The sequence below is a fragment of the Hemicordylus capensis genome, chromosome 4 (assembly GCF_027244095.1).
Source record: "Hemicordylus capensis ecotype Gifberg chromosome 4, rHemCap1.1.pri, whole genome shotgun sequence".
Taxonomy (NCBI): domain Eukaryota; kingdom Metazoa; phylum Chordata; class Lepidosauria; order Squamata; family Cordylidae; genus Hemicordylus; species Hemicordylus capensis.
Window position 1 is genome coordinate 79,134,049 of NC_069660.1, and position 16,987 is coordinate 79,151,035.

The 16,987-nt window shown below is 44.7% G+C and overlaps 1 protein-coding gene across 4 annotated transcripts in view; it reads left to right on the forward strand.

The window, feature by feature from the left end:
- The first annotated feature begins 14,420 nt into the window (after positions 1 to 14,420).
- Positions 14,421 to 16,987, forward strand: part of CPNE5 (copine 5) — a 213,656-nt gene continuing 211,089 nt past the window's right edge. For 2 of the 4 annotated variants that reach the window (XM_053246512.1, XM_053246513.1), the window contains exon 1: positions 14,457 to 14,847. In XM_053246512.1, coding sequence (XP_053102487.1) covers positions 14,738 to 14,847 — 110 coding nt within the window. In that variant the 5' untranslated portion in view covers positions 14,457 to 14,737. Of the gene's footprint in view, positions 14,848 to 16,987 lie in introns of all 4 variants that reach the window. The other 2 variants (XM_053246515.1, XM_053246507.1) reach the window with 2 other exon arrangements.

Below are 16,987 nucleotides of genomic sequence, written 5' to 3' on the forward strand. Positions count from 1 at the left end.
GTGCAAATAACTCCCAGGCTGTACACAGCCCGAGTATACACCGAGCCAGGTGGCAAGAACACCTGGCTGAGGGAGGATCCCTCAATGCACTGCACTCCTGGCATGGGGCATTCAGGGACGCCAGAGGACTTCCTCCTCCGGCTCCCTGCTTTGGCACTTGCCGCGGCACCGCTCCTGTGTGACAGTGAGTGGCAGAGTGGAATGGGGAGGGAAATCATGTGCGGGGTGGCAAGACCACTGGCATTGATGGTCGTCTGCACAGCCTCTTTGTGACATTGCAACTTATCCTGGGGTGCAACACTTAGTGTCAGGGCTGCTCAACTCCGGCCTTCCTGCAGATGCTGGCCTACAACTCCCATAATCCCTGGCTATTGGCCACAGTGGCTGGGGATTATGGGAGTTGTAGTCCAAAAACAGCTGGTGGGGGGAAGTTGAGCAGGCTTGACTTGACTTAGATCACGCTGTAGTAGCTGTAGGGAGCAGCAATATGTCTTGTGTCAACTCTCACAAATATCTAGCCTTGTTCCTATCTCACAAAGTCCTGAGACAATCGCTTTGCCATGAGCACATCTGGATCTGGGCTGACCGGAAAAAAGTCAACCCTGGCAGAAAATAAGGGCATTATGATTGCTGGAACACCATGGTTTGCTACAGCAAACTCGTGGATGACAAACATGTGTGAACGAACACACACCTTTAAACACCAATGTACACAAGTTGGGACATTGTTTTCCAGACATCTCTGCATAGATGTTTAAAAATACAGTGCATACATGTGTGTAACATACACCTGTTATGTTTTTGCTGCAGAAAACACTTGGTGTAACATCAGAGTTTCCAACAGTAGGAGCTAGCTGAAGTGACCCTTCAAATTCATTTTTGATGCTAAATTCTCACCATCATACTAAGGTGTGCCTGCCTTGAGGACTTTCTTGTCAAACATTGCTGCTACTGAATCATCCACTCTGTGAAAAATTCAGATGTCTTATTTCAAATTTTTTGTAGAGGGATTTTCTTCTGGCAGTTCTAGTACTGACTCCAAAGTGATCTCCTTTGTCCTCTTCCAAAAGCTTGCTGAAATTTCTCTAACCGTAACCCTAACCTATAGCTTTTCCTCCTAAGTCTTCTCTATGAACATCTAGCATAGTCATGTTTCTGATCTAACCAAAGAAGGGATCTTTTCTCCCTAACTGATTAACTTGAAGACCAAACTGCATGTTACATTAAGTGTGTAGTTTGGTCCTGTGTTTTTTCTTTAATTCACTCAAATAGGAACCATGGTAGGATCAGGATTGGCACTGTAGTGCATGAGGAGGGGTATTTAACCCTTTCCCTTTAAGCTGTGGCCTCAATTATTCTTGGCAATATTACAATTAAGAATATTCATATACCTCTTTTCAACAACATTCTCAAATCAGTTTACATGGCAAAAGAAATAAGAAAACCAATTCTCTGTCTCAAAGGAGCAAATGAATGAATGAATGGATAAATAAATAAATAATAGACGACTCAACAAAAAACAATTGAAGAAAATAACTAAATACAAGGACTTTCCGACTGAAATTGAGCGGCTCTGGAAAAAGAAAACAATAGTGGTGCCAATAGTTGTTGGTGCCCTTGATGCAGTACCAAAAAAACTTGAACACCATCTTGACACCTTGGGCATCAGTAAAATTACAACACATCAATTACAGAAGGCCACACTACTTGGGACAGCACAAATACTACAACAATATCTTTAATTTTTCTTTAGCTATTCTAGACCCTTGGAAAGGGCCTGATAATTAAAGTACCAAATCCAGTCAATAACTTCTGGTAGACTGTGTGTCAATAGCATAATAATATAAAGACACAAGGGACACACCAGCAAACAGCCACTGGAAAAGATGCAGTATAGGGTTGAGTAAGAACAGTTGCTCTCTCCCTGCTAAATATAAAAGAATCAGGACTTAAAATGAAAATGTCTCCTCAAAGTTGCTACCAACCTTGGAAAAGAAGCTCCCATGTTGCTAGAAACTGACATCATCATAAGATTAGAATCTGCCATGACTTGGCAGCTTGAATCAATCCAGGATAGCAGTACCTTTTTTTGTTGTTGTTAACAGTTGTTAGCTTTAGGCTTGTGCACGATTTATCTCCATTTCTTGACATATAATGCCACTTATGATCAAGGGAATACATATGTATATCCCACCCACTTGTACAATCAGTCCATCTTTTGTGTTTGTGTACATCTGCAAATATGGGTGACTCCCAAGTCATGTGTGACATTCATTCTACATACAATGGGGCATGCATGCAAACCTGAAGAATCTCCTTGCATGTAGACAGGCCCTATATGAAAGGGGCCCATATGAACTGGATTGTTTCAGTTGCCTAGCCTCAGGCAGTGGTATGTTCTAACATGCTATCAATTGGAAAAAAGATATGTTCTTTTGAAGGTTCAGAGAGATAACAAGTTAGAGTGGACAATCTATGTCAAATGGCTGGCCTCTGCGTCTGTAGGAAGACCCTCTTGTAGTGAGCAAACTATGCTGCTTGCATCAGACAATAACAAAGAAAAGGAAACAGGAAATGTGAGGGACTCATCAAGACATAAAAATATTAGGGATCCCATTAAATTGCAGAGCACAATGCCTGGAGGGGTTTTAAAACTGTCTCAAAGACAATGATTCTAGGGTTCTGAATCTGATGTCACTGAATGTGCAGTTTTGCATTATGACTGAATATGGAGAGGGAAAATTAGGAAGTTCATCTGAATGTGACTCAGTGGGCTATTTTTAGGAAGTGATATTAAAAGACATTATAATCTCTACTTAAACTGAGAATTTTAATTACTGTGCTTTTGTTAGATGGTTTTGAGGAAAAACACCCTAATCACAGTGAACATATTCAAATATATAATAAATGATAATGTAAAATGAAAAGGCAATGCATATCATTAGCGCATATATAAAAGGTAAAGATTACAAAGTAGCTTCATTAAAAGATTCACACATATTTTCTAAACCTAGTCGCATAAAATGGAAACTCTCAGTGTTTTTTAAAAGAAACATTTCACAAGATACAAAATGTCTCTGCAGTATAAAACTGACATATTAAAGTGTTATTTATTTCAAATTTTCAGGTTTGGTTTTGCTTTTATGTCCCAAACTTTCCTTAACTTTACTACTAGTTAAGTAGTCAATCAACAGCCACTAGTCTGAGGGCTACAGGCCACCTCCAGCCTCAGAGGCACACTATGCCTCTCAATACCAGTTGCAGGGGAGCAACAGCAGGAGAGAGGGCATGCCCTCAGCTCTTACTTGTGGGATTCCCAGATGCATCTCGTGGGCCACTGTGTGAGAAAGGATGCTGGACTAGATGGGCCTTGGGCTTGATCCAGCAGGGCTGTTCTTATGTTCTAACATTCTCCAACCCTCTGGTATGCCATCCTCAGCACTTACATTTCAATTGGCTCTTCTGTGTAAACCAAGAGCAAGTCCACCACTGATCCCTGTCAACAAATGATTGCAGGGACCTGAGGGGACATTCAAATCAGTAGCCAGCTGTACCCAAAGTTGATGTGCGGAGAGACTGAACGGAATGGATAAAATTGTAGGCATGGTTAGAGTTCTTGGTTGGAGCACCTAGCTGTCAGAGGGCATTCTTATAAAAGACTTTTCCCCCCAAATGTTACGCCATTGTACTGGCTTCATGATGTATATGTTCAGACAGTAGTATTGTTGCTTTCTTAGAAATCTACCCCCACAACTTATAATGTTGCTTATTTCTGCTTGGATGGAAATTGCCTAGCACTGGGAACGTAGCAGGTCCATTTGTCCTAGATTTTTGGTACCAATGTGTTTGGGAAATTGCTCTTACAAAAAGGCTAACACATCAGATAAGATTAGAGGCTTGGCTAAGCCAGATCCTTTTCAGGCAAAACAGTACTAGTTTATTACTTTTATAAAAGGAGAGATTTCCGTCGTGGCCTCCTTTGCAATATATATGATAGATTTGACCATAATATAGCAGGGATGGCCAAACAGAGGCTCTCTCACCCAGCTGCAGCAGGGGGTGATGGGAGTTGTAGTCCAACAACAGCGGGAGAGCTTCAGGTTGGCTATCCCTGCCATATAGAATGGCAGTATGGGTGATTTTTTTACAACTGAAACATAGGAAGCTGCCTTATACTGAGTCAGACCATGGGTCCATCTAGCTCAATATTGTCTACACAGACTGGCAGCGGCTTCTCCAAGGTTGCAGGCAGGAGTCTCTCTCAGCCCTATCTTGGAGATGCCAAGGAGGGAACTTGGAACCTTCTGCTCTTCCCAGAGCGGCTCCATCCCCTGAGGGGAATATCTTGCAGTGCTCACACATGTAGTCTCCCTTTCGTATGCATTCAGGGCAGACCCTGCTTAGCTAAGAGGACAAGTCATGCTTGCTACTACAAGACCAGTTGTCCTCCCATGGTAAAGTTAAGTTGTGCCATCAAGTCGGCGTCGACTCCTGGAGACCACAGAGACCTGTGGTTTTCCTTTGTAGAATACAGGAGAGGTTTACCATTGTCATCTCCGGCACAGTACCTGTATGAGATGATGCCTTTCAGCATCTTCCTTTATCGCTGCTGCCAGATATAGGAGTTTCCCATAGTCTGTGAAACATACCAGCGGGGATTCGAACCAGCAGCCTCTTGCTCCCTAGGCAAGTTACTTCCCCGCTGCATCATTAGGTGGCTCCTCCCATGGTACTGGTGCACAAATGTATTTGTATATTCTTGTAATCTTTAATTTTATCTTCTGTGGTTGTTTCACCCTTTCCTCATGGTCATAACTTTGTTTAAGATTGTCAATACAAACATAGTTAAAAAGAAAGCCACCTCCCCCGTCTCCTGGTGTAGGAGAGGCTACCGCCCCAGGAGGCTCATCCTGCTTGGTGGCAACAATGGCAACTGATGAGGCATGAATTTCGGAACTCTTCCATTCACAGGAATAGAAAAACATTCATTCAGATTAAAATAGCCATGCTTCTAGGTTCTGTCATTTCAAATTGAAAATGACTGTTGGCTGCATTATACATGACGTCAGCCATATTAATAAGCTCTTAAAAAATACATAGGGACAAAAATGTATTCTTCATCTGATTTCTGAGAATGCCCAGAGCACCTTGGTTAGCAATCAAAATTGCCCTCTCCTGTATGTTATGTCTCACAGCAACTGAGCAACTGGATTTGATTCCTTGATCAGAAATACTGGATATAGAGGAATCTGTCTTTGTGTGGCAGGTGAACAAAAAAACCCAAAAAGCTTTCAAGGTGTTTGTGAATGTGATTCAAAGAAATCTTACCATTAAAGGCAGCAACAGCTGAGTTTCCATCTCTGACGGCATTACATGCAAGCCCTGCCCCTGCCTCTTCCTTTTTAATTCAATGGGATGCTGACAACTTAGGAACATAGGAAGATGGATTATTGGTCCATCTAGCTCAGTATCATCTACACAGACTGGCAGCAGCTTCTCCAAGCTTGCAGGCAGGAATCTCTCTCAGCCCTCTCTTGGAGATGCTGCCAGGTAGGGAACTTGGAACCTAGATGCTCTCCCCAGAGTGGCTCCATCCCCTGAGGGGAATATCTTACAGTGCTCATACTTCTAGTCTCCCATTCATATGCAACCAGCACAGAGACCCTGCTTAGCTAAGGGGACAAGTCATGCTTGCTACCACAAGACCAGCTCTCCTCTCCTATAGTATGACTGTCTTGGGACCAGGGATGAGTGAATGGCTTTGAAAGACAATTATGTCAATTCATTATAAAAAGTCTTCTGCCTCACAGAGTCCTATATGAATATGGACTGGTCTGAGTAAAACCACTTTTGAGCGCGTTGACCAAAAGTAGTTCAAAGGGGTTAATTTGGGAAAAGTCCCGGGAAGTAATTTCCATCATAAATGTGAGGATACTAAGATTTAAAAAATATGCATTGATATAGAGAGTTGAATTTAGATCAATGTATAGAAGCATAGTTTGCATGTAAATTTGAAAGATAATTTTTATTCGGATGTGTGTTCTGCTTATTTTGCCTTTTTGTAAGTTAACACAGTGACTTGGACAAAGCCCTAGAACAGCAACATTCTCCAGATGAAGGAATGCTGGGAGAGCTCCTACAAGTGCTAGCCAGGACTGGTTTCAGGGGCAAACTATCCTCTGTGGGTCCCCTCCTACCTGGATGAGTTGTGTGAGGTTCACTCTACCACCAGCACAGAAAGACTATGGATCTAGAAGTGGTCTCAGGGTCCAACAGTGGGCTCATTTGAGGACTCGGGGCCCTCCGCATCTGCTCCCTGATGCCAAGCTTTGACGTTGGGCTTGCTTGTAGCTCCCTATCTCTCATTTCAGACACTCCTGTAAATTACTCTTGGCCATTCCTTGAAAGTGAATATTTACAAAACTCAGGGTCAATGCAACCTAACATTTATGACATTTATGTATTGTAGAAACATTTGCAGTTAAATTTGTAGTTAAATCACAACATAATTTATGTATGTCATATAAAGCGGAATCCTTATGATTGTTGGTAATATGGAAATATATACAAGAGATGGACTATCAATAATTTGGTGGAATTGCTGATACATCACCCCTGCTAACTGGACAAAGAGACACCTTTCAAAGTGATGTTTCTCTTGTATTTAGCAGAGAGAGATCATCTGGCCCTATGCAGTCCCAGCACAGAATCCTTCCACCGGTTGTTGCTTAAGAACATAAGAGCATGCCCTGCTGGATCCGGCCCAAGTCCCATCTAGTCCACCATCCTGTTTCACACAGTGGCCCACTAGATGCCTCTGGAAGCCACAGGCAGGAGTTGAGGGCGTGACCTCTCTTCTGCTGTTACTCCTTTGCAACTAGTACTCATAGGCATCCTGCCTTTGGGGCTGGAGGTGGCCCACAGCCCTCCAACTAGTAGCCGATGATAGACCTCTCCTCCATTAAGTTATCCAAACCCCTCTTAAAGCCATCCAGATTGTTGGCTGTCACCACATCTCGTGGCAGAGAATTCCACAAGTTGATTATGCATTATGTGAAAAAGTACTTCTGTTTGTTGGTCCTAGATTTCCTAGCAATCAATTTCATGGGATGACCCCTGGTACTAGTGTTATGTATGAGAGAGAAGAATTTCTCTCTATCCACTTTCTCCACACCATGCATGATTTTATAGACCTCTATCATGTCTCCCTGCAATCGTCTTTTTAAGCCCCAGGTTTTGTAGCCTTGCCTCATAAGAAAGGTGCTCTAGGCCCCTGATCATCTTGTTTGCCCTCTTCTGCACCTTGTGTATCTTTTTTAGAATGCGAGCATTTTGCCACATCCCATGGCAAAGAATTCCATAGATTAATTATGCACTGTATGAAAAAGTACTTCCTCTTGTCAGTCCTAAATTTCCTGACCTTCAGTTTTATGGGATGACCCCTGGTTCTAGTGCTGAGGTACACTGCTTTGGGGACTTTTGTTGAAAAGCAGTATATAAATATTTGTCTTATTCAACCAATACTGTGATCCTGAAAACAAGGATTATGTGGAACTGTCTTGGCTCTCTGCTGCACTGGGTTGATCTTCCTTTTATGAAGGACTTCCTTTACTTGCAAGGTTCTCACACTATGTGCAACCAGGCAGACCTGAAATGAGGTGAGGCAAAATGAAATAAAATAAGTATTGTTTGCAGTGACACCTAGTGGCAAAATGAGGAAATGACTTTCCAGCCTGCAGCTGTTTTGATTTTGTTTTGTTTTTTTAAACATAAAGAGAATGTGTATAAATCATTACAAAGAGCAAATGCCAGGGAAATGCAAGCAAGACAACAAAAGGGCCTTTGCTAGGTCAGGAGCCTGGGGCTCCTTGACTGAATCTGTAGAGCTAATCTTGGACTACTCATGAAAAATGAATAAAACATCCCCCACCCCATGGGCATATAAGAAGATAGTGAACCATACAATACATTAATTCCCAATTCAGATGGGACCCCATGTTATCATGGTCACAAAAGCATTCTGCCTGTAACAGGGGCTCTTCTTACAAGTATTTGCTTTGGAAATGATGTCAAGGGAGTGAGTGGCTAACCTTTACGCCCAGTGGCAGGATGATAAGACCTAGCATCACACAAAGATGGTCCATTCGCAACTCATGCTATGGCCACTTTACTCAGATTAACTCACGTGCACTTCTCATGTAGAGATGGAAGGAACTGGAAAGGCAAAAAACGGGAAACTTCTAAAAAGAACCCAACTCCCCTTCCTCTAAGTATAAACTATGCAATTGCTGTTTTAGACTCCAAAATGTTTTCTATAAGGCCAGGGGTAATCCTTTCACGAGGAAAGGGGAGGCAGTCACCTCAGAAGAAAGCAGATTATTGGGGTGCCAGCAGGGCGGCATCATGACCTGCACGGCCACTGGAGCAGCTCTTGGGGATCATCTGGCCCTTGCTTGCTTTGCCAGGAGTACCTCCTCTCACACGCCTTACAAAGCTTGCAGGAAGCACAAGGAGGGGAGAGGAGGCGTTCCCTCCTCGCCACCCCTTGTGCCACTTTCAAAGCTTTCACGGGCTGTTTTTGAGATGGAGCTGGCCCCGATGAGGGCTATGGGGCCAGGCAGCATTTGGTGTCTTACCTCAAGTGCCACAATACTTTGGGCCACCCCTGTATAAGGACAATGAGACAGGGGAGGCCAACCTGAGGCTCTTCAGCTACAATAGTAGTAGTAGTAGTAGTAGTACTACTACTACTACTACTACTACTACTACTACTACTACTATTTATATACTGTTTTTCATCAAAAGTTTCCAAAGTGGTTTACATAGAGAAATAAAAAAATATAAAGATGGATGCCTGTCCCCAAAGGGCTCACAATCTAAAAAAAGAAACATAAGACAGACACCAGCAACAGCCACTGGAGGGATGCTGTGCTGGGGTTGGATAGAGCCAGTTGCTCTCCCCATGCTCAATAAAGAAAAGCACCACCTTTAAAAAGGTGCCTCTTTGCTCAGCAGGGGAAGTGATGGGACTCCAACTCCCATCACGCCGAGCTGTTAGTTGGGGATGATGGGAGTTTCCACAGCTGGAGAGAACCTCAGGTTGCCAACCCTGGCAGTAACAGCTCCTATATATTGGTGCCACCAAGAGTGTGAAATAAAGGGTCCTTTTTCTTTCCAGGCCTTTTAAAAAAACACCCCTATTTCCTATGAAGCCACATAGCCAGAAGGCGTGCTGCTCCACAACTACTTTGAAAATGTTTCACTGTTATTGTTACACCCCCGCCCTAAATCAGAATCTTTGCTCTAAGACTCTTCAAGCCACTTGCACACATTAAGACTCCCAATGCAAATCTTTAAAATAAGATTCAGTAATTAAATCCAAAGAATATATGTTTATCTGGTAAAGAACCGAAAAATAATTATGTGCTAGGTCAATTATATACTTAGCCACAAAGTAGAAAATATTTCTCCGTTTTGATAAGAAAATAATTAGCTTGCAGATAGTTTTACTGATGCATGCCAGACTAATTTGAATAACTCTTGGGATAAGTTTCTTGTGAACTGTAGAATTTCAATAATACCATCCAAGTAAAATAATAAAAACTGGAGAACCTTTTTGGATTAAGTGTGAGATACAGGAAGTTGGGAACATTGCAGATTTCAATTTTCAGTTTGAGAATGTGATGCTGTGTTAAACTTGCAACAGTGTTGTTATAAAAAAAAACAACCACCCCAGATATTATGCCAAATTACCCATGGAAAACACAGCTGATTAGTTAGTTACTAATTTTTGAAGTCACTCTCTAGCTCTTTTTCAAAAACTCTTCTACAAAGAATTGTATTCAATTATTTAGTACAAATATTTGCTCTAGGGTTTTTCTGTGTGGGTGGGGACGGGGGAGAGACAAGATTCCTTGCATTATTCACTAAGTTCTTGGTTTTTTTAACAGCCTACTGCCTGGGCACTGCCTACTAGCATTAGGACTATGTGAACAGGCACTGCATTATAATTGGATGGAGAAGGTGGACTCCAAGAGATGGGATATACTAAATCCTCCACCATCCTATTGCATTTGTTAGCATTGTCATATGTTCATACAGAGCCCAAATACTGGTAGACACTAACTCTCAAAATCAGTGTGCTTTCCAAAGGAGAGCCCCTTCATTTTGACTGTCTCAAACTTCTTCTAGTGTTGCTGGCATTTGCAATAGCAAACTCCTGCTAAATGGGTAAAGAGGAACATTTTAATGTGGTGATTCTCTTTATTTAGCAGGGGGAGAGTAACTGGCCCTTCCCCTGTCCCAGCACATTACCTCCAGTGATTGTTGCTGGTGTCTACTTTATGTTCCTTTTAAGATTGTGAGCCCTTTGGGGTCAGGGATCCATCTTATCTTATTTATTTATTATTTCTATATGTAAACTGCTTTGGAAACTTTTGTTGAACGGCAGTATATAAATTGCTGTTGATGATGATGTCTAGGTTCTATGCAACAAATCACACAGAGTAGTCCTAATAAAAAGGAATTGTCCTTTTAATTTCAAGGGGACAACTTTTAATAATTTCCTTCATCCTGTCATCAACCATAGATTTATTTATTTAAAATATTTATATCCTGTTCCTCCAGTCCACTGCTGTTCAGGGTGGCTCACAAAATTAGTAAAACAGATAAAATATAAAACAATATGAAATTAACAGAAATTAACTATAAACAAGACACAATTAAAAATTAATTTAAAAGTTACAAGTTAGAAAGTTAAAGCTTAACACCCACCAGATATGAGCAACAGATAAGTCTCTCTTAAAATGTGGGACTTTAGTGGGTTTTTTAAAACCCTGAGGGAGGGAGCACAGCGAAGCTCTTCCAGGAAGTTTTTCACATGGAGCTTTTAAAGCCTGTTAACTCGCACCTCCTCCAGAATGGAGGGGGTGCACTGACATATCAGCCAAATTTACACCCAAGTCCCTGCAAGTTATCGGGAAGCAGTTCACAAACAATGTAGGTTTTTCACAGCACCTTAAGAGTGTAGCCTGATTTATATCCAGGGTAAAAAAAAAATCCACTATTTGTGTCGGTTTTTGGGGACAACTCTTGAGTTTGCAGTAAAGCCTCCCGACAAACTTGTGGTAAAGTGTGCTGCTGTGTGTAAAAGTCCCAGGAGGACTTTCTAAAGCCAAAGTGCCACAACTGAGAAGGCTCTGTCTCTAACTGGATCTCCGTGAGTGGCAGGGCTGTGAATATGGGTCTGCACACACTGTTTGATATTGAACTGGTTTGCATCAGGCTGAACCAGACTGGTTCGGCCATGAACTCAATCGAGGCCAGTTTGGTCCGCGATCCAAACAGGTTCTGTGATGAGCGGTGAGAAAGGTTGTGAAAGTCTCTTACCTGGCTCCCCGCTTGCCACCCCCACCCGTAGCCAGATTGCTCTTAAAACACAGGCTGCCCGTATGGCGGTGGCGCAGTTCCAGCCTCCACACAGCCACAGAGGCCGGAAGCACACTGCTATTGTGTGGGCAGCGTGTGTTTCAAGAGCAATCTGGCCAGCAATTCAGCTGGGGATGAGGGTGGGAAGCCAGATAAGAGACTTTCACAACTTTTCTCACTGCTTCCCCGCCCCTTTACTTGTAAAAGGGAATCCTCACCAGATTCCTCTTTACAAGTATTGCTACCTGAACCTGTTTGTTTGAATGGAACGGACTGCCCAGTTCGACCGAACAGGTTCGACACAACGCAGTTTGTTTCAAATTGATTTGAATCTGAACCAAAATCAAATAAAATGTTTTAGTTTTGTGCACACCCCTAGCCGTGAGCAGGGCTTTAGATGCTGAATGGATGGCTCTCGCAGGTTTGTGTGGGTGAATGTGGTCCAATAGAGACCATGGCCCAAACCATGTAAGGTCAAGACCAGCACTTTGGATCCATCCCAGAAGCAAGCTGGTAAGCAGTGAAGCTGCTGCAGGATGTGTGTAATGTGATTGTCTGTCTGTCTGTCTGTCTGTCTATCAGATAGATAGATAGATAGATAGATAGATAGATAGATAGATAGATAGATAGATAGATATGGGTTTTTAAAATATAGATTAGGCAGGGGAATGCTGCTGTGGGGAATATGATACTAGCTCAGTCATTTTTATCCTATTTCTGTACCACCTGATATGTGCATCTCTAGGCGGTGTACAAAGTTAAAAGCACAACAGATGTAAAAACAGAATAAAACAGTTAAAATTCACAAGACAAATAAAAACCACACAAGATTAAAAAAAAATTAAACAGTTTAAAATTAATTTCAGTTAAAATCCAGAGAGAACAGGTGAGTCTAGAGGACCTTCCTGAAAGCAAACAGGAGATGCTCTTATTTCAACAGGGAGCATATTCCAAAGCCCCAGGGCCACCACAGAGAAGGCTCAGTCCCAAGTCACCACCAAATGAGCCGGCGGCTACTGTAACTGGACCTTTCCAGATGATCTCAGTAGGTGACAGGGTTCATGACAAAGAAGGCACTCTCTTAAGTACCCTAGACCCAAGCCATTCAGGGCTTTATAGGTAATTGCTAGCACCATGCAACAGTTGCACTTCTTAGGGGCAAGAATCTGTGTTTACCAATAACTCTGGAGGTATGTATAACCAGTTCTTACTGGGGCAATGTCATGGTTCATGTCATGGCTGTGCAGTCCCCCATGAGAAAACAGTGATGTTTGAAGAGGCCTCAGATCAAAACGTCTGCCTGGCAAGAGCTTTATCCCAAAAGAGCTTTAGCCCAAAAGAGTTTTCTAGACACATGTCGCTTCCTGTACTCCACTCCTCTGCCTGCCGCTGTGTGTAGATCTAATCCCAGCCAAACTACTTCCCTTGCCCTCACAGACAGAGGTGCACCTAGATAATTTTGGAGCCAGCACCTAAAGGCCTTTGGAGCCCTCCCCCCTGCAAATTAAGCATCATCATGCTCGGCTGGGTGACCACACCACCTGGGACACACTAAAGAGGTTTTGGGGGCCCTTAGGGGCTGTGGAGTCCCTGGACTTTGGCCTGGAAGTCCAGAGGTAAGAACGCTTCTGCTCAAAGATGATGGGACTGCAAACCATTTTGTTCTCTGAGCAACTAAACATTCAGAGCCATTGATTACCATTGATCTGTGGTGTCCTGAAACCATTTGGGGTAGTAGCTGTTGGTGGCAGGGGACATGTAAGCACATGAAATGCAATAGTGTTTGTGGATGAACACAGGATACTGTCTGTGGAGACCATCTCCTGACAAAGCAAGCTGTGCTGGTGGAAGTGGCTTGGCAGATTGTGCCAGCCTGTAACATTTCCACTTTTAGGAATGGAGGTGGAGACCTGGTCTTGTTATCCCCTTTGCTAAGCAGGATTCACCTTGGTTTGCATTTGGATGGGTGATTACATGTGAACTGTACAGTATTCCTCTTAGGGGATGGGGCCGTAGCACAGTGGTAAAAAGCATATGTTTGCATGCAGAAGATCCCAGGTTCAATTCCTGGAATTTCCAGATAGGGCTGAGAGAGACTCCAGCCTGAAACCCTGGAGAAGCTGCTGCCGGTCAGTGTAGACAATACTGAGCCAGATGTACTAATGATCTGACTGGAGGTAAGGCAGCTTCCGATGTTCCTGAGCTCCAGCTATAACTGAAAGTTAGAACTTCTATCATGGAGGCCATCATCTTCCATGATGTTTTGCTCTATACCAGGCATGCAGACTCCTAGAGCCCCTGCATTGTATCTTTTGTTTTGTGGTTGTTTTTACAGACTGATAGGAGCACTATATGGACACTGAGTGAAAAGCAGGATGTAATTTTTAAAAACAGACGAGTAAATGATGTGCTTGCTACTTGTATCCAGTATTAATGCTTGTGTGCATTGCATGCTTGTAGCGCCTTTTTTCGTGTTTGCGACGAAATTTGGGGCTTCATGCACATATGGATTCACTGCTGTGTGTGCCATAGTACTGACACACAGCACGAGCTTCTTGTGATGGCAGACTGTGTGCCACTGTTTTGTGCTACAGCCCGGACTCTCCGACCTCGGGAAGCGCCCCTCTCTCCATCGACACCCTACATGTGGGTGTCGGGCACATCCCGACACCCACATGTAGGGCACATCCTCATCGGGCACATCCGACACCCACATCGGGCACATCCTTTCGCATGCACGCAGGGGCAAACGACGCCCCTGGAAGCCACCTTGAGGACCTTCCTTCCTCGAGCGTGCAAGCCATGCCCTGTGTGCATGCAAAGGTGCCCTCCCCGGCTTCTTTCTCCTGGAGCTCCTGTCTCCAGCACCTCTCTCTCTCTCCCGCTCTGGCGACAGGGCGCGGGAAAGCAGGTTCCCGCGCCGAACCATGTTGGGGGTCCCCTTCCCTCCCGCAGAACAGAAGCACGCACCTGCGGGCTGGGCTGATGATGCTCCCCCGTGGTTTTGTTTTGCAAGGAGGTGGAGCTTACGAATCCCACTCCATGAACTGAGGGGTGGGGGGGAAATCGGAGCCGGGAGGTGGCGGGCGGAGAGCTCCGATCTTCCCCCAAACGCCTGTGCCGCCACCAGCCCTGCTGCGTGGGTCAGGGCTTGAGCGAGGCAACACGTCCTCCCGAGGCCAAAGCACCGGAGAGAGCGAGCCTCCTCCTGTGCCGGAGGTGCAATCGGGACCCTCGGGCGGATTGGACGCCCCCAGAGACGCCGGAGACTTGTTGAGACCCAGAGCCGCGCTTCCGTGGTGGTGCCCCCATGGAGGGGGACGTTATGGACAAGCTGGAGGACATGGCGTCGGTGAGGGACTTCGACCCGCTCACGGGGAGCATCCCCGCCACCAAAGTGGAGCTTACCGTCTCCTGCAGGTAAGGGAGGAGGCCCAGCAGCCGCCAGCCGGCGGGGGTCCAAGCGGGCTCGCTGGCAAGGGGGGTGGGGGGTGGGGTGGGGACGGCTGGTGGCGAGCACAGCCTTAGGCGGGAAGTTTCTCATCGTGCAGCCTCCAGTTTGCTGCAAAGATTCTAGCGAGGGGTTGGCGGCGAGAGGGCTTCGCACGCCGCTGCTTGCTCAAAGTTTCTGCCTTGCCAGGCATTTGGCTGGCTGGGAAGCGGTGGGTGGGGAACTTGAGGAGGAGGAGGCTGCACGATGGAAGAAGAAGCAGACCTCGGTGAGCGGGTAGGCTGCGCGGGAAGACTGCGAAGTGACGAGCTCGGCGGAGGAAGGGTGGCTGCAGGCTGGTCCACATTCAGACCCCCTCTTCCCCCGCTTCGCAGCTGCAGAGAGGGGCATTACTCCGGGCACACGCACCTGCTGGGCCCAGGGGCGTTGCCTGCTGGACGGCGGTGGGTCAGGGAACGCTCTCGTGGTTGGAGGCGCAAGAGACGAGAGGGGAAATTCGCCCACCACTACTAGCCGCTTTGATGAGGCAAACGACGCGTTACATCAAACATCCCATTGGCCCTGGCTGTGTTTTGGGTTTCCCTCCTAAACAGCAGAGGAGGGGGGAGTCTGCGTGGGGAACGTGGTGTGGGTCAGAGGAGGGAGGCTTGAACCCTTTGAGCCTGCTGCCTGGCCCCAATCTAGTTAGCCCCTTCGCAGCCTCACAACAACTGTTTTCCCATTGACGGGGCAGGGGAAGAGGGGAGGGCAAATAAAACGAGTATTACGGAATAAGCATCTCACATAAACAACAAAGAATCTAGTGGCAACTTGAAGATCAAGACATTACATTGATGGTAGTGTGAGCTTTTGTGAACTAGCCTAGAGCCCACTTCATCAGATGCATCAGTTCTGTGCACAGTGGCCAGGGAGTAAGTCTCTCCCATCGAAGTGAGACCTCCTTCTTAGTAAACATGCATAGGATTGGTCTACATGTGATCCTAAGTAGAGAACCTCTGTGAAAGTGCACCCCATATTGCAGCTCATCTGGTGTTTCTGGTCACCCCAGAACTCTGTCTTGCAGGGTTGAGAAAAGCACTGTGAAGAGTCCAGGTGCACTGGGTATCACTGGATCAACTTTTACAAGTGCAGTGCCAGGCATACTTCTGAGCCATGAAGAATTCTTTTCTTGTTTTTGTTGTTAACAGTTTTTCGGCATGGAGGTGGTTTCTGATAGGCAGTTGTGTGTAAGCAGTCGTGGTGGCACTTGGCCAGTTCTCTCCTACTCTTGAGTCCTGAAGTTGCTGATTTGAAACCTGACAGAACCGTGGGGAGGGAAACTGAGCAGAGAAAGGTACCTTTAAAAATTCAGTTTTGAGAGAGGATCCATATCTCAGTGGTAGAGTATCTGCTTTGGATGCAGAAGCTCGCCAGTCTGTGGTAGGAAGACTGGGAAAGATCCAAAAAGTTGCTGCCAGTTCGAGAAGATACACTAGTACTTGGTTAGATGAACCAATGATCAGACTCAAGATAAGGCAGGTGCATGTGTAACTGATGACAGCACACTGCTGTACAGAAGTCGATCCAGTGAAATAATCTTACCAATGATGGAAGATTTGAAATGATGGAAGAAAACTTTCTAATCTATTCACAAATTAATAATATAGATATATGCCCAGTGGGAAAAAGTGTTTCTTCTACTAAGTCCCAGAAATACATACATTTTTATTATACTTACTGAACAGTAAAACCTGAGGGATGTTATAAGTACAGAAATCTTACTGCTATATAAATTTAGAAAACTCTTTACATGGTGGTACACAGAAATTGTTGTTTTAAATTGACTAGCTACTGTAGATCCAGGAGTGCAGAAAAGATGCTTGAGAAAGGTGTTCCATATACTGATCTAAAACTAAATTAGGTTGAATTTGTGGACAAATTAAGTTTCACATGCTATAGACCTATCCTTTTAACACTCTAACTGCCTTGATACAAATTTACAAAAGAGTGGTAAACATGGGTAATTTACCTAGAATAAGTGATCTTGAATAAGCACTCTTGCATCACAGTGCTGACTGTGTGATCAGACAGACACAAAAAGAACACACATTTAGACTCCAACCAGACCAG